The 18,168-nt window shown below is 47.3% G+C and overlaps 1 protein-coding gene across 3 annotated transcripts in view; it reads right to left on the reverse strand.

The window, feature by feature from the left end:
* PI4KA (phosphatidylinositol 4-kinase alpha) overlaps nucleotides 1–18,168 on the reverse strand; it is a 351,394-nt gene that overhangs the window by 310,845 nt on the left and 22,381 nt on the right. For all 3 annotated transcript variants that reach the window (XM_063964791.1, XM_063964790.1, XM_063964792.1), the window contains exons 4-6: nucleotides 7,421–7,509; nucleotides 5,750–5,822; nucleotides 3,744–4,003 (exon numbers count right to left, since the gene is read on the reverse strand). In XM_063964791.1, coding sequence (XP_063820861.1) covers nucleotides 3,744–4,003; nucleotides 5,750–5,822; nucleotides 7,421–7,509 — 422 coding nt within the window. The remainder of the gene's footprint in view (nucleotides 1–3,743; nucleotides 4,004–5,749; nucleotides 5,823–7,420; nucleotides 7,510–18,168) is intronic.

The raw sequence follows: 18,168 nt of genomic DNA on the forward strand, positions 1-18,168 counted from the left end.
CAAGGAGCAAGCTATAATGAGGTCACATGGAGAGGAAAAAAAAAGGGGAAGTATAACAGGTTACATCCCAACGAGTAGTAGCTCAGGACCGGTAGGCATCAGTCCGTGAACAGCGCACATGGGCGAGGAGAAATGTCACACAGGTGTAGAAGCCGGCATGGTTTTATGGGTGGAGCAGGTGTGAGAATAGGCAGAAGTATAGAAATATATTTATAGTGGCTGTGAGTTGTCTAATCTAAAAGTCGCCACAAGAGGGAGCTAGAGTTACAGCCAGTTCTAGCTATGGAGTGAGGAGAGAGTTGTGCCAGTCACAAGATGGCCGCCACCTGTAAATAAGACACGGATCCTCCGGAGGTCCCCGGGTCGTTAATCCCCGCCAGTGAGGGGGAGATCTGTCTTGCAAGGATGTGTGAGGTGGGGGTCGGAGGGCAGGCGCCTGGAGAGGCCGGGGATCGGCAAGTAGAGCTCAAAGTCCGGGCGGCGCCAACCACAAGATGGCCGCCGGCCGCCAGTCACACTCGTCCCGGCTCTTACCTCCCGCAGATTGTCCGGCCGCCGGTCTCCTGTGAGGGTCAGTACTTGATGGGTGAGCTCTTGGGTGTCAGGGAGCGCCGCTCAGGTGGGAGAGGGGGTCCGCAGAATCGCCGCACCAGGTCCAGCGGACCGACGGCTCCACTCCCAAATCGAGGCCCCGGCTTCTTGAGGAGGGGAAGGCCGCAACCTGCAGAAGCCCTGATAAGGGCTCCCCGGCTCTGCAACCGAGCCCCTCTGGTGCTTAGTGATCAGGGAAGCAGGTGGTCCAGTACAGAGATGCTTGGAGACCCGTGAAATAGGTTTTATGTTGGTTTTATGAGCGGGGCCAGCAGGAGCTCATAGAGAAGGCTTCCTCTCAGCTTGCAGGCTAGGCCACGCCCCCGGGCTACTATTTCTAATATCCAAGGATCCAGGGCCGAGTGAATCCAGACCTGACTGAAAAGTTGGAGACGTGCCCCCACCGGTGCGGACTCCCGCAGAGGAGCCCCAGCGCCATGCGGTGGATTTGGTAGAAGCCGGGGAGGACTTCTGCTCTTGGGAACTTGCCACAGCCTGTGACCTTTTTCCCCTTCCTCTTCCTCTCGTAGCAAGGAAGGAAGACCCTCGTCCTTTTTAGTATTTATTGGGCCGAAAGGACTGCATCTGATACTGGGGCGTTTTCTTTTGTTGTGCAGGTACATAAGGTAAAAATTATGAATTACCCGCGGTAGCCGTGGATACCAGGTCAGCGAGGCCGTCACCAAACAAGACACTACCGTTAAATGGTAGAGACTCCATAGTCTTCTTAGAGTCAGCATCAGCATTCCATTGATGAATCCACAATGCCCTCCTAGCCGAGACTGCCAAGGCATTGGCCCTTGATCCCAAAAGGCCAATATCCCTCGCAGCTTCTTTTAAATAGGCTGCAGCGTCCCTGATATGACCCAGAGTCAAAAGCACGCTATCCCTGTCCAGGGAATCTATATCAGATGACAAGTTATCTGCCCACTTTTCAATAGCGCTACTCACCCATGCCGATGCAACGGCAGGCCTGAGCAGCGTACCTGTAGTGACATAAATAGATTTGTGTATTTTCCTGCTTACTTACTTATATTGGCCTTTTGGGAGCAGGATCCTTTAGGGCTGTCGTGTCAGGAGACGGAAGCGCTACCTTTTTGGACAGACGCGATAGAGCTTTGTCCACCGTGGGGGTTGACTCCCACTTTTGCCTGTCCCCAGAGGGGAACGGATATGCCACCGGAATTCTCTTGGGAACCTGTACCTTCTTGTCAGGATTTTCCCAAGCCTTTTCAAAAAGAGCGTTTAGTTCATGAGAGGGAGGAAACGTTACCTCAGGTTTCTTTCCTTTATACATACAGACCCTTGTATCAGGAACAGCAGGGTCCTCCTTGGTATGTAATACGTCTGTTATCGCCACAATCATGTACTGAATGCTCTTAGCCAGTTTAGGATTCAATCTGGCATCACTATAGTTGACACTGGAATCAGTCCGTGTCGATATCTGTATCTGCTATCTGGGTAAATGCACGTTTCTGTGACCCCGAGGGGGTCTGAGCTTGCGACAATGCATCCTTCATGGATTTTCTCCATGTCTGGTTCTTAGACTCAGATTTATCTAATCTCTTATTCAACCGAGCCACATTTGCATTCAAAACACTCAAAACATTTATCCAATCAGCCGTCGGCGGTGCCGACACGGTCACTCCCAGTCTTCTCTGTCCCCACTCCAGGCTCCTCCTGGGAAGAGCACTCAGCCTGAAACATGTCGACACACGCGTATCGACACCCACAACCACACTGGAGCTATAGGGGACAGACCCATAGCAAAGCCTGTTAGAGAAACACAGAGGGAGTTTTGCCAGCTCACAACCCAGCGCCTATCCAGGTACTGAAACGATTAAAATAATGCCTCAGACCTATTAGTGCTGTTAGAATAATAATACCAGGATCAAATTAACTGTGGCCCCCCCCCCCCCCCCCCGTTTTGCCCCCTGTTACTTGAACAGCAGCGTAGGAGGTCAGGACCAGTGTCTCTGCAGCTCTGTGAAGAGAAAATGGCGCTGGTTAGAGCGATGAGGGCTAAGCCACGCCCCCTTAATGGCGCGCTTCAGTCCCGCTATTTTTCCAATCGTTATACTGGTGGGGGTCTGGTTTTAGTGCCCAGGCACTGTAAGCCTCTTTTGCCAGTTATTTATTGAGGATTTATGCTGCCCAGGGCGCCCCCCCTGCACCCTGTAGTGCCGCTGTGTGTGTGGGAGCATGGCGCGCTGCGCGGTACCTCAAAGCGGTCACTGAAGTCTTCTGATCTTCTTCCACTCACCCGTCTTCTGACTTCTTGCTCTGCAAGGGGGGTGACGACGCGGCTCCGGGAACGAGCATCTAGGCGTACCTAGCGATCAGACCCTCTGGAGCTAATGGTGTCCGATAGCCTAAGAAGCAGAGCCTTGAAACTCACAGAAGTAGGTCTGCATCTCTCCTCAGTCCCACGATGCAGGGAGCCTGTTGCCAGCAGGTTTCCCTGAAAATAATAAACCTAACATAAAGTCTTTTTCTGAGAAACGCTGGAGAGCTCCTCAGTGTGCATCCAGTCTCACTGGGCACAGAATCTAACTGGAGTCTGGAGGAGGGGCATAGAGGGAGGAGCCAGTTCACACCCCTTTTTAAAGTCTTCAAGTGCCCATGTCTCCTGCGGATCCCGTCTATACCCCATGGTTCTTGAAGCATCCCCAGCATCCTCTAGGACGTTATGAGAAATGTAAATTCAGTGTAGCGCTTACGTAAAAGTAACCCAAAATATCACCACAAAAAGAGAGGAAAAGATCTGCACAAATTTAAGGTGCACTGGATCCTTTGGACCCCGTCTATACCCCATCGTACTAGATTCCCTAATATCCCTTATGGATGCTAGAGGAAAAAAAAAAGTCAACAGAACAAATGTAGTGGTACTGTTTTAGTAATTAATAACTTATGGCATTAATAAATTGTTAAATTATTGCTTGTAACAATGTTAAGTAATTGAAACACTACATTGCTTACACCTAAACAACATAATAAAGTAATCTCAACCAAAACACAGTAATGAAGTACTGTTATGACGTGCAAAATATTGCCCACGTTCCTCTGCCTATATTAAGGTAGGTGGAAAGGTTTGTGTGATTAACGCATACCCAGCACTTTGTGATAACAATGAGTTACTGTAGCAAACCTACCTGTGATCCGCTAGATACACTGCTCGTCTTTCTCTTCAGGGAGTCACCCTGACACACAGACAAAAGAGAGTTTGGGAGAATAGATCTAAAATCATTGAAGGAGCGTCTGCGAATCCCTTCCAGCTCTTCTGGAGCTTTCAAAGACTGAGGGGAGACCTTGGGAAAAAGTTTGGACAGGAGAGATTCTTCTGTGTTGCTGTATCGTCCGAATGCCCGGGAGATACCAATCAAACAAGGCACTGCGTACTTGCAAAGGTATTCTGCAGGCAGAAAATGTAAAAGATTTATTACGTTTCACTTTTATACAAACCTCTGCCGCTTACTACAGTTAGATAATATATCACCGCTCGGTCTACCTGACTGCCTTGTATACATGGACCACACTGCCCAGTGTTGTATGAAGGCAGCATCAGGAAAATAGGATTTTTGGTACTCATTGTTAAATCGGTTTCTCTTATACCACTTTCAGATTGCATACCCAGGTCGGACCCGGCTTTCGAACCCGGGTATGACCCGGGTCCAAGCAGGCTCAGACCCTTTCACATTGCAGTTTTGACCCAGGTTATTCCCGGGTTGGTGCCTTTCACACTGAACCTGAGACACCCATGTTAAACACTGTGATGTGATTTAAAATGGACTTTTCTGGTTCACATTGATGAGGTTTCAAAGGAAATAAAAGGAGGGGCTGGGAACTGTCCTGAGCAGACACAACAGCCAATCAGCACCTTTTTCTGAAACCCGGTTTGAATATCCTGGGTCAGAGGCTTTCACACTGCACAACAGCCCGGGTCTGACCGGTGTTTAACCCTTCTTTTAACCCGGGTTGAAATGCAGGGTTGCTCGACCCAGGTTAATCACTTTGGCGTTTTCACACTGCACCTTGACCTGAGCCAACCCAGCAATAACCCGGGTTATTTTGGCGACATGAAAGGGGTATTTATTCTATCTGGGGACACTGGTTACCATGGGTGCATAGGGTACTGTTCAAGAGGCAGGCACAATAAAACTAAACTTGTTTCTGGACTACCTAATCCCTCTTCTGCTCTTTGAGCAGCGCACTCTACTCTCTATTGTATCCCGTGTCCCCCAGATAGGATGACAGAAAAATTACAATGATGTGCTGATTGACTCTGGAGGTCAGAACTTTCAGGAGTACATGATAGGCAAGTGGTCTTGTAGTGGGGTGAGGAATCATTCATGGATTGATGCAGAACAGTGAACACTGGGTGTAAAATGCAGAAGTGCTATGTAATACCATGTGAGGTCTTCAGGGCTTCCATGCAGAATACAAATGTTCTGCAACATGCATAGGAGACCTGCATAAGGCCTTCCATGCAAAATATACATGATAATTTCTGAACTAGTTACTGTTACAGGGATGTAGTTATGTCACCGTACCGCTGCCGGGATCCCGCTCGGCTAAAAGCCTGACAGTCGGCACGCCGACTGACAGGGACTAATCCCACCCGTGGGGGTCCACGACACCCATAGAGCGGGAATAGAATTTTTGGCGTGCGCAATGAGCCCGCAAGGGACTTACCTGCGCTCCCACCACCCCCCTCTGTCGGCAATCTAAAGATCGGGATCCCGGCATCAGTATGGTGACCGGCATCAAACTGTGGAATATCAGACAGTAACATTCTTGGGTCATTTTTGGGGGTGTGATAGAAACTATGGGAAGGAATTGGTAAACTGTAATTATGGCCAAATTCCCCTATCAAATGGCAACAAAATAAAAATATATTTATTCTGAAGTACTACATAATAAAACTTATGTTTGTTCCAATGAAGAATGAAGATGATGGTCATACAATAGAGACACATTCACGTTATTCACAAAACTGTTATTAAAAGGTACAAATTACTATTAGACATTTAAGGTTCATCTAAAAGCTATTTACAGTGTCTAGTAATACACATACTATGGAAAAAAATACACTGCATTTTCTAGAAGAAGAAAAAATGAGCACCAAAAATGTATCATGTGACATTTAAAGAAAGGTTACCTTTGTCCTGGATCTGCGGGGACTGGCACATTCCGAGCAGACATTGCATCACATCCAGGATGGTCTCCAATATCTAAGGACACATGACATACACATACATATTAAACATATGAATGGTTATGAAAACATACAAAATAAAAAAAAATTAAAACCCACATCTTTGTACTATGTAAGATTAATTTCAATAGTTAATGGTAAATAGCAGAACTAGTTAACAGGTTCAAAACCCAAATGCCATATCAAAGATTTTTAAATAAAAAAATTAATAAATAACACACGTACTATACCAAACAATGTTTATGTAGTACCCACTCAAATGTTTTTTTTCAGAATACTGAATTCACCATTAGGTATTTACATTTTCTCACACGGCAAAGATTGAAAATGGCAAAAAAAGTGCTTTTTAAGTGATCGTGCAAGAAAGTTAACTCAATTTTTTTTTTATTTTTTTTACTTCTAACAGGACATACTTTGTGGCTCATGCTTCAGCCTAAATCCACCACCAGCAAAATGCCAGTCTACTAACATCTGTATTCCTTACTTAGGGCCTGGTTTTGAGTCTAAAGTTAAGCGGTCACAACACCTACCATACAGCAATCGTAATTTCATGCCTCTTACTCGTCCCTTCTTCTGTGTGTGTTTAATTACTCATCATGCAACCTGTACAGTTTACCTTTTTATCTTGTTGTTATGCGCTAAACATTAAACTTCCACCCTGTCTACTACTAGAATCCTACATATCTCCTCCATACAGTACATTTACTATTAAACTGTATACTCAATATACCCATTATCTGGCTTGTACACTTTCATTGTCCATGGCATCAACAGCGCACAGGTCATAGGCTTGCATACAACCAGGACCTTCTCTTTGTGGATTTTTTAAGTTCTCACTGTATGTGTAGGTTTCCTCTGGGTAATAGTTTCCATGCATACTCCAAATACATAAAAAGCTTCAAATAATAAATATTATGGGTAGGACAGATCACACCTACATCTTACTGCATACAATACTCATCCTGTCTTTTAAAAGTAATTGTTAAAATCGATTCAATGAACTTGGGCATAAAAGTCCTACTATTCACATTTACTCAATTCTTCTAGCTTCCTGCCCCAAACTGGCTCTCTGTTGGTCAGCACCACCCACCTTCTTATAGCAAATTAAACTTCCAATATACTGTTTTTACTATATTATACCATTCCACAGCATTTGGAGTGTGTCCCGCTTGTCGATAGAGAGAGAGAAAGAAAGAAACATATTTGCCTCTGCAATCCTTCCCTATTCATGCGAGAGGCCATAAGTGTTGTAGTCTGGAAACTAAGGAAGATTCAAGACAAAAACATAGTTTGCATACAGTAGTATGCTACAGTAGGGTTACCTAAAGAAAAACTTACGTGTAATCTTAACTGTTGGAATGGACAATTCTTGTGTGTACTATTAATATTTATTAACAGTTTCTTATATGGCGCAGCATATTCCACTGCGCTTTACAATTAGGAACAACAATGATAAAACAAAACTGGGTAATAACAAACAGTCATAAAGGTAGGAAGGCCCTGCTTGCAAGCTTACAATCTATAGGACTAAAACTGCAGTGAAAGAAGGACTCAAACGCACTTTGTTGAAATGATATACTATGTAATATGTATACAAATAACAGGAAACCTTACCTGTACTCTGAAAGTCAAGTCCCTATGAGCAACATCTGACAGCAGTGTCACCAGGCAGAAGCTAAAGGTCTCAGCCACTGGAAGCATACCTATCAGATGCAAAATAGGGATGAGAGATATGAAGAAGTCACGATCATGGTACGGCACCCTAAAGGTGAATACAGATGGTCACCTGCCAGAGCTCTTCATAATAAAGTGTCAGATTAAACTAGCCTAGACAATGCGCAATTTACATTATATAATGTTTCAGTCAGACACCTCTCACCTTTACACACTTTCTTATAGTATTTCCAAATTTGCTATATAATAATTGCAGCTTAAAATAAACTAAATGCATTATTTAATGTTAGCTGGAACGAACCATACAAAGCTAGAGAGAGACCTGTACACAATAAAGCTGAAGGATGAACCTGCCAAATCCTAAGAATTCTGTGTACTGATAAAGGAATATGAAACACTTACCCAGTAGAGATCATGAGGCACGTCACTGTGCTTTACACAAGTATTTTAATCTAAAACCTATGTTAAAGCATGCTCTAATGCACGGCCACCATCCACCACTGCACCCCACTGAGAGAGGTCACAGACAGCCAGGGGGGGTTCAATGTTAGAGTAGTCAATATACAAAGTGAGTGCACTTACCACTTCAACACATACAGGGAATGCACCTTGTTACAAATAGGGAGGTGTTCATACAGTATGTCAAACTACTAAAGGATCATTTTGCAGTCGTCTCAAAATTGTTATGTGAAGCACCCCACCACATAATCTGTCATGCAATCATGGTACCTGCGACCACTCTACATGACCATCATTTAGTGCGCACACACCCTGTGGTCACATTGTTCCATCTCGTGCTGCACAGCAGATAGGACGATGCAAAGTACGACGCGGTTTGACTACATTAATAATGTAACAATACGTATATCATGACGTCACGGGGCATATGTAATAGGGTCAGAGTCTGCCGGAGGTGCAGGATGCCTACCGATCTCAGACTTTTTGCTTAAAGTGGCAATCATTCACAAAGCATGGTTTTCCCTTGTAAATGATTGTTGCTTTAAAAAACCTTTCTCTGACGTCCTAAGTGGATGCTGGGGACTCCGTCAGGACCATGGGGAATAGCGGCTCCGCAGGAGACAGGGCACAAAAGTAAAAGCTTTAGGATCAGGTGGTGTGCACTGGCTCCTCCCCCTATGACCCTCCTCCAAGCCTCAGTTAGGTTTTTGTGCCCGGCCGAGAAGGGTGCAATCTAGGTGGCTCTCCTAAAGAGCTGCTTAGAGTAAAAGTTTCTTAGGTTTTTTATTTTCAGTGAGTCCTGCTGGCAACAGGCTCACTGCATCGAGGGACTTAGGGGAGAAGAAGTGAACTCACCTGCGTGCAGGATGGATTGGCTTCTTAGGCTACTGGACACTAGCTCCAGAGGGACGATCACAGGTACAGCCTGGATGGGTCACCGGAGCCGCGCCGCCGACCCCCTTGCAGATGCTGAAGAGAGAAGAGGTCCAGAAATCGGCGGCTGAAGACTTCCCAGTCTTCTTAAGGTAGCGCACAGCACTGCAGCTGTGCGCCATTGCTCTCAGCACACTTCACACCAACGGTCACTGAGGGTGCAGGGCGCTTGGGGGGGCGCCCTGGGCAGCAATGAAAGTACCTATGCTGGCTAAAAATACATCACATATAGCCCCTGGGGCTATATGGATGTATTTAACCCCTGCCAGGTTGTCAGAAAAACGGGAGAAGAAGCCCGCCGAAAAGGGGGCGGGGCCTATTCTCCTCAGCACACAGCGCCATTTTCCCTCACAGAACTGCTGGTGGGAAGGCTCCCAGGCTCTCCCCTGCACTGCACTACAGAAACAGGGTTAAAACAGAGAGGGGGGGCATTTTTGTGGCGATATTATTACATATTAAGATGCTATAAGGGAAAACACTTATATAAGGTTGTCCCTGTAAAATTATAGCGTTTTGGTGTGTGCTGGCAAACTCTCCCTCTGTCTCCCCAAAGGGCTAGTGGGGTCCTGTCCTCTATCAGAGCATTCCCTGTGTGTGTGCTGTGTGTCGGTACGTGTGTGTCGACATGTATGAGGACGATGTTGGTGAGGAGGCGGAGCAATTGCCTGTAATGGTGATGTCACTCTCTAGGGAGTCGACACCGGAATGGATGGCTTATTTAGGGAATTACGTGATAATGTCAACAAGCTGCAAGGTCGGTTGACGACAGGAGACGGCCGGCAAACCAATTAGTACCTGTCCAGGCGTCTCAAACACCGTCAGGGGCTTTAAAACGCCCATTACCTCAGTCGGTCGACACAGACACAGACACGGACACTGACTCCAGTGTCGACGGTGAAGAAACAAACGTATTTTCCATTAGGGCCACACATGTTAAGGGCAATGAAGGAGGTGTTACATATTTCTGATACTACAAGTACCACAAAAAAGGGTATTATGTGGGGTGTGAAAAAACTGCCTGTAGTTTTTCCTGAATCAGATAAATTAAATGAAGTGTGTGATGATGCGTGGGTTTTCCCCGATAGAAAATTAAAGACGCTCACACGCTTATCAAAACAAGTGGCGTTACCGTCTCCAGACACGGCCGCCCTCAAGGAGCCAACTAATAGGAGGCTGGAAAATATCCTAAAAAGTATATACACACATACTGGTGTTATACTGCGACCAGCGATCGCCTCAGCCTGGATGTGCAGCGCTGGGGTGGCTTGGTCGGATTCCCTGACTGAAAATATTGATACCCTTGACAGGGACAGTATTTTATTGACTATAGAGCATTTAAAGGATGCATTTATATATATACGAGATGCACAGAGGGATATTTGCACTCTGGCATCAAGAGTAAGTGCGATGTCCATGTCTGCCAGAAGATGTTTATGGACACGACAGTGGTCAGGTGATGCAGATTCCAAACGGCACATGGAAGTATTGCCGTATAAAGGGGAGGAGTTATTTGGGGTCGGTCCATCGGACCTGGTGGCCACGGCAACAGCTGGAAAATCCACTTTTTTACCCCAAGTCACATTTCAGCAGAAAAAGACACCGTCTTTTCAGCCTCAGTCCTTTCGTCCCCATAAGGGCAAGCGGGCAAAAGGCCAGTCATATCTGCCCAGGGGTAGAGGAACGGAAGAAGACTGCAGCAGGCAGCCCCTTCCCAGGAACAGAAGCCCTCCACCGCTTCTGCCAAGTCCTCAGCATGACGCTGGGGCCGTACAAGCGGACTCGGGTGCGGTGGGGGGGGGGTCGTCTCAAGAGTTTCAGCGCGCAGTGGGCTCACTCGCAAGTGGACCCCTGGATCCTACAAGTAGTATCCCAGGGGTACAGATTGGAAATTCGAGACGTCTCCCCCTCGCAGGTTCCTGAAATCTGCTTTACCAACGTCTCCCTCCGACAGGGAGGCATTATTGGAAACAATTCACAAGCTGTATTCCCAGCAGGTGATAATCAAAGTACCCCTCCTACAACAAGGAAAGGGGTATTATTCCACACTATTTGTGGTACTGAAGCCAGACGGCTCGGTGAGATCTATTCTAAATCTGAAATCTTTGAACACTTACATACAAAGGTTCAAATCAAGATGGAGTCACTCAGAGCAGTGATAGCGAACCAGGAAGAAGGGGACTATATGGTGTCCTTGGACATCAAGGATGCTTACCTCCATGTCCCAAATTGCCCTTCTCACCAAGGGTACCTCAGGTTCGTGGTACAGAACTGTCACTATCAGTTTCAGACGCTGCCGTTGGATTGTCCACGGCACCCCGGGTCTTTACCAAGGTAATGGCCGTAATGATGATTCTTCTTCAAAGAAAAGGCGTCTTAATTATCCCTTTCTTGGACGATCTCCTGATAAGGGCAAGGTCCAGAGAACAGTTGGAGGTCGGAGTAGCACTATCTCAAGTAGTTCTACGACAGCACGGGTGGATTCTAAATATTCCAAAATCGCAGCTGATTCCGACGACACGTCTGCTGTTACTAGGGATGATTCTGGACACAGTCCAGAAAAAGGTGTTTCTCCCGGAGGAGAAAGCCTGGGAGTTATCCGAGCTAGTTAGGAACCTCCTAGAACCAGGCCAAGTGTCAGTGCATCAATGCACAAGAGTCCTGGGAAAAATGGTGGCTTCTTACGAAGCGATTCCATTCGGCAGATTTCACGAAAGAATTTTTCAGTGGGATCTGCTGGACGAATGGTCCGGATCGCATCTTCAGATGCATCAGCGGATAATCCTGTCTCCAAGGACAAGGGTGTCTCTTCTGTGGTGGCTGCAGAGTGCTCATCTACTAGAGGGCAGCAGATTCGGCATTCAGGACTGGGTCCTGGTGACCACGGATGCCAGCCTGAGAGGCTGGGGAGCAGTCACACAGGGAAGAAATTTCCAAGGAGTGTGGTCAAGTCTGGAGACTTCTCTCCACATAAATATACTGGAGCTAAGGGCAATTTACAATGCTCTGAGCCTAGGAAGACCTCTGCTTCAAAGTCAACGGTGCTGATCCACTCGGACAACATCACGGCAGTCGCCCACGTAAACAGACAGGGCGGCACAAGAAGCAGGAGGGCAATGGCAGCAAGGATTCTTCGCTGGGCGAAAAAATAAGAATTTACTTACCGATAATTCTATTTCTCGGAGTCCGTAGTGGATGCTGGGGTTCCTGAAAGGACCATGGGGAATAGCGGCTCCGCAGGAGACAGGGCACAAAAAAGTAAAGCTTTTACCAGATCAGGTGGTGTGCACTGGCTCCTCCCCCTATGACCCTCCTCCAGACTCCAGTTAGGTACTGTGCCCGGACGAGCGTACACAATAAGGGAGGCAATTTGAATCCCGGGTAAGACTCATACCAGCCACACCAATCACACCGTACAACTTGTGATCTAAACCCAGTTAACAGTATGATAACAGAAAGAGCCTCTTAAAGATGGCTCCTTAACAATATAACCCGAATTTGTTAACAATAACTATGTACAGTATTGCAGATAATCCGCACTTGGGATGGGCGCCCAGCATCCACTACGGACTCCGAGAAATAGAATTATCGGTAAGTAAATTCTTATTTTCTCTATCGTCCTAAGTGGATGCTGGGGTTCCTGAAAGGACCATGGGGATTATACCAAAGCTCCCAAACGGGCGGGAGAGTGCGGATGACTCTGCAGCACCGAATGAGAGAATTCCAAGTCCTCTTTTGCCAGGGTATCAAATTTGTAGAATTTTACAAACGTGTTTTCCCCCGACCACGTAGCTGCTCGACAGAATTGTAATGCCGAGACCCCTCGGGCAGCCGCCCAAGATGAGCCCACCTTCCTTGTGGAATGGGCCTTAACAGATTTAGGCTGTGGCAGGCCTGCCACAGAATGAGCAAGTTGAATTGTGTTACAAATCCAACGAGCAATCGTCTGCTTAGAAGCAGGGGCACCCAACTTGTTGGGTGCATATAGTATCAACAGCGAGTCAGATTTTCTGACTTCAGCCGTCCTTGAAATGTATATTTTTAAGGCTCTGACAACGTCCAACAACTTGGAGTCCTCCAAGTCGCCAGTGGCCGCAGGCACCACAATAGGTTGGTTCAGGTGAAACGCTGATACCACCTTAGGGAGAAAATGCGGACGAGTCCTCAGTTCTGCCCTATCCGAATGGAAGATTAGATAAGGGCTTTTATAAGATAAAGCCGCCAATTTAGATACTCTCCTGGCGGAAGCCAGGGCCAGTAACATAGTCACTTTCCATGTGAGATATTTAAAATCCACCTTTTTCAATGGTTCAAACCAATGGGATTTGAGGAAATCTAAAACTACATTTAGATCCCACGGTGCCACCGGAGGCACCACAGGAGGCTGTATATGCAGTACTCCTTTAACAAAAGTCTGTACCTCAGGAACGGAGGCCAATTCTTTTTGGAAGAATATTGACAGGGCCGAAATTTGAACCTTAATAGATCTCAATTTGAGACCCATAGACAATCCTGATTGTAGGAAATGTAGGAAACGACCCAGTTGAAATTCCTCCGTCGGAACACTCCGATCCTCGCACCACGCGACATATTTTCGCCAAATGCGGTGATAATGTTTCGCGGTGACTTCCTTCCTTGCCTTAATCAAGGTAGGAATGACTTCTTCTGGAATGCCTTTCCCTTTTAGGATCTGGCGTTCAACCGCCATGCCGTCAAACGCAGCCGCGGTAAGTCTTGAAAGAGACAGGGACCCTGTTGTAGCAGGTCCCTTCTCAGAAGTAGAGGGCACGGGTCGTCCGTGTCCAACTCTTGAAGTTCCAGGTACCAAGTCCTTCTTGGCCAATCCGGAGCCACTAGTATTGTTCTTACTCCTCCTCACCGTATAATCTTCAATACCTTTGGTATGAGAGGCAGAGGAGGAAACACATATACTGATTTGTACACCCAAGGTGTTACCAGTGCGTCCACAGCTATTGCCTGTGGATCTCTTGACCTGGCGCAATACTTGTCCAGTTTCTTGTTGAGGCGAGACGCCATCATGTCTACCATTGGTCTTTCCCAACAGTTTATTAGCATGTGGAAGACTTCTGGATGAAGACCCCCCTCTCCCGGGTGAATATCGTGTCTGCTGAGGAAGTCTGCTTCCCAGTTGTCCACGCCCGGGAAGAACACTGCTGACAGTGCTATTACGTGATTCTCCGCCCAGCGAAGAATCTTGGCAGCTTCTGCCATTGCACTCCTGCTTCTTGTGCCGCCCTGTCTGTTTACATGGGCGACCGCCGTGATGTTGTCCGACTGAATCAACACCGGTTTTCCTTGCAGGAGTGGTTCCGCCTGGCTTAGAGCATTTTAGATTGCTCTTAGTACCAGAATGTTTATGTGAAGAGACTTTTCCAGGTTCGTCCATACCCCCTGGAAGTTTCTTCCTTGTGTGACTGCTCCCCAACCTCTCAGGCTGGCGTCCGAGGTCACCAGGATCAAATCCTGTATGCCGAATCTGCGGCCCTCCAATAGATGAGCCTTTTGCAACCACCACAGAAGATATACCCTTGTCCTTGGCGACAGGGTTATTCGCAGGTGCATCTGAGGATGCGACCCTGACCATTTGTCCAACAGATCCCTTTGGAAAATTCTTGCATGGAATCTGCCGAATGGAATTGCTTCGTAAAAAGCCACCATTTTTCCCAGGACTCTTGTGCATTGATGTACAGACACCTTTCCTGGTTTTAGGAGGTTCCTGACAGGTCGGATAACTCCTTGGCTTTTTCCTCGGGAAGAAAAACCTTTTTCTGAACCGTGTCCAGAATCATCCCTAGGAACAGCAGACGTCGGAAAACAGCTGCGATTCTTGGAATATTTAGAATCCAGTCGTGCCGTCGAAGAACTACTTTAGATAGTGCTCTTCCGACCTCCAACTGTTCTCTGGAACTTGCCCTTTTTAGGTCGTGCAAGTAAGGGATAATTTAGATGCCTTTTTTCTTTGAAGAAACATCTTTTCGGCCATTACCTTGGTAAAAAGGCCCGGGGTGCCGTGGATAATTCAAACGGCATCGTCTGAAACTGATATTGACAGTTCTGTACCACGAACCAGAGGTACCCTTGATGAGAAGGACAAAATTTGGACATGGAGGTAATCCTTGATGTCCAGGGACACCATATAGTCCCCTTTTTTCCGGTTCGCTATCACTGCTCTGAGTGACTTTATCTCGATTTGAACCTTTTATGTAAGTGTTCAAAACATTTTAGATTTAGACTATGTGTCACCAAGCCGTCTGGCTTCAGTACCACAATATAGTGTGGAAAAATAATACCCTTTTCCTTGTCGTAGGAGGGGTACTTTGATTATCACCTGCTGGATATACAGCTTGTGAATTGTTTCCAATGCTGCCTCCCTGTCGGAGGGAGCCGTTGGTAAAGCAGACTTCAGGAACCTGCGAGGAGAAGATGTCTCGACTCTCCAATCTTTACCCCTGGGATAATACTCGTACGATCTAGGGGTCAACTTGCGAGTGATCCCACTGCGCCCTGAGACTCTTGAGACTACCCCCCCACCTTGAGTCCGCTTGCACGGCCCCAGCGTCATGCTGAGGACTTGGCAGACGCGGTGGAGGGCTTCTTTTCCTGGGAAAGGGCTGCCTGCTGCAGTCTACTTCCCTTACCTCTATGTCTGGGCAGATATGACTGGCCTTTTGCCTGCATGCCCTCATGGGAAAGGAAAGATTGAGGCTGAAAAGACGGTGTCTTTTTTAGCTGAGATGTAACTTGGGGTAAAAAAGGTTGGATTTCCCAGCTGTTGCTGTGGTCCCCAGGTCCGATGGACCGACCCCCAAATAACTCCTTCCCTTTATACAGCAATACTTCCATCTGCCGTATGGGATCTGTATCACCTGACCACTGTCGTGTCCCTGACATCTTCTGGGAGATATGGACAACGCACTTATCTTGATGCCAGAGAGCAAATATCCCTCTGTGCATCTCACATACATATATATAGAATGCATCCTATTAAATGCTCTACATGAATAAAATATTTTCAGTCAGGGAATCCGACCAAGCCAACCCAGCACTGCATCTCCAGGCTGATGGCGATCGCTGGTCGCAGTATAACCACCGTATGTGTGTATATACTTTTTAGGATATTTTTCCAGCTTCCTATCAGCTGGCTCCTTGAGGGCGGCCGTATCTGGAGACGGTAACGCCACTTGATAAGCGTGTGAGCGCCTTATCACCCTAAGGGGTGTTTCCCAACGTACCCTAATTTCTGGCGGGAAAGGGTATAACGCCAATATTTGCTATCGGGGTAACCCTACGCATCATCACACACTTCATTTTATTTTATCTGATTCAGGAAAAACTACAGGTAGTTTTTTCCACTCCCACATAATACCCTTTCTTGTGGTACTTGTAGTATCAGAAACACGTAACACCTCCTTCATTGCCCTTAACGTGTGGCCCTAATGAGAAATACGTTTGTTTATTCACCGTCGACACTGTATTCAGTGTCCGTGTCTGTGTCTGTGTCGACCGACTGAGGTAAATGGGCGTTTTTAAAACCCCTGACGGTGTTTCTGAGACGCCTGGACCGGTCCTAATAGATTGTCGGCCGTCTCATGTCGTCAACCGACCTTGCAGCGTGTTGACATTCTCACGTAATTCTCTAAATAAGCCATCCATTCCGGTGTCGACTCCCTAGAGAGTGACATCACCATTACAGGCAATTTCTCCGCCTCCTCACCAACATCGTCCTCATACATGTCGACACACACGTGCCGACACACAGCACACACACCGGGAATGCTCTGACAGAGGACAGGACCCACTAGCCCTTTGGGGAGACAGAGGGAGAGTCTGCCAGCACACACCAAAAACGCTATAATTATATAGGGACAACCTTATATAAGTGTTTCTCCCTTATAGCATCTTTTATATATATACAATATCGCCAAAATCAGTGCCCCCCCTCTCTGTTTTAACCCTGTTTCTGTAGTGCAGTGCAGGGGAGAGCCTGGGAGCCTTCTCTCCAGCTTTTCTGTGAGAGAAAATGGCGCTGTGTGCTGAGGAGATAGGCCCCGCCCCTTTTACGGCGGGCTCGTCTCCCGCTATTTTTGAAGTTAGGCAGGGGTTAAATATCTCCATATAGCCTCTGTGGGCTATATGTGAGGTATTTTTTGCCTCTAATAAGGTTTTTATTTGCCTCTCAGAGCGCCCCCCCCAGCGCTCTGCACCCTCAGTGACTGTTGTGTGAAGTGTGCTGAGAGGAAAATGGCGCACAGCTGCAGTGCTGTGCGCTACCTTTATGAAGACTCAGGAGTCTTCAGCCGCCGATTTTGGACCTCTTCTCTCTTCAGCGTCTGCAAGGGGGCCGGCGGCGCGGCTCCGGTGACCATCCAGGCTGTACCTGTGATCGTCCCTCTGGAGCTAGTGTCCAGTAGCCAAGCAGCAAATCCACTCTGCACGCAGGTGAGTTCACTACTTCTCCCCTAAGTCCCTCGTTGCAGTGATCCTGTTGCCAGCAGGACTCACTGTAAAGTAAAAAACCTAAGCTAAACTTTCTCTAAGCAGCTCTTTAGGAGAGCCACCTAGATTGCACCCTTCTCGTTCGGGCACAAAATCTAACAGGAGTCTGGAGGAGGGTCATAGGGGGAGGAGCCAGTGCACACCACCTGATCTGGTAAAAGCTTTACTTTTTTGTGCCCTGTCTCCTGCGGAGCCGCTATTCCCCATGGTCCTTTCAGGAACCCCAGCATCCACTTAGGACGATAGAGAAATCATGTGATAACACTGTTAGCGGTGTTCATTCCGGGAGTGGACAACTGGGAAGCAGACTTCCTCAGCAGGCACGACCTCCACCCGGGAGAGTGGAGACTTCATCTGGAAGTCTTCCACATGATTGTGAACCGTTGGGAAAGACCAAAGGTGGACATGATGGCGTCCCGTCTGAACAAAAAACGGGACAGGTATTGCGCCAGGTCAAGAGACCCTCAGGCAATAGCTGGGACGCTCTGGTAACACCGTGGGTGTACCAGTCGGTGTATGTGTTCCCTCCTCTGCCTCTCATACCCAATGGTACTGAGAATTATAAGAAGGAAAGGAGTAAGAACTATACTCGTGGCTCCGGATTGGCCAAGAAGGACTTGGTACCCGGAACTTCAAGAGATACTAAGAAGGGACTTGCTTCAGCAAGGATCATGTCTGTTCCAAGACTTACCGCGGCTGCGTTTGACGGCATGGCGGTTGAACGCCGGATCCTAAGGGAAAAAGGCATTCCGGAAGAGGTCATCCCTACCCTGGTCAGAGCC

This window comes from Pseudophryne corroboree, chromosome 1 (genome assembly GCF_028390025.1).
Source record: "Pseudophryne corroboree isolate aPseCor3 chromosome 1, aPseCor3.hap2, whole genome shotgun sequence".
In the NCBI taxonomy this organism is placed as follows: domain Eukaryota; kingdom Metazoa; phylum Chordata; class Amphibia; order Anura; family Myobatrachidae; genus Pseudophryne; species Pseudophryne corroboree.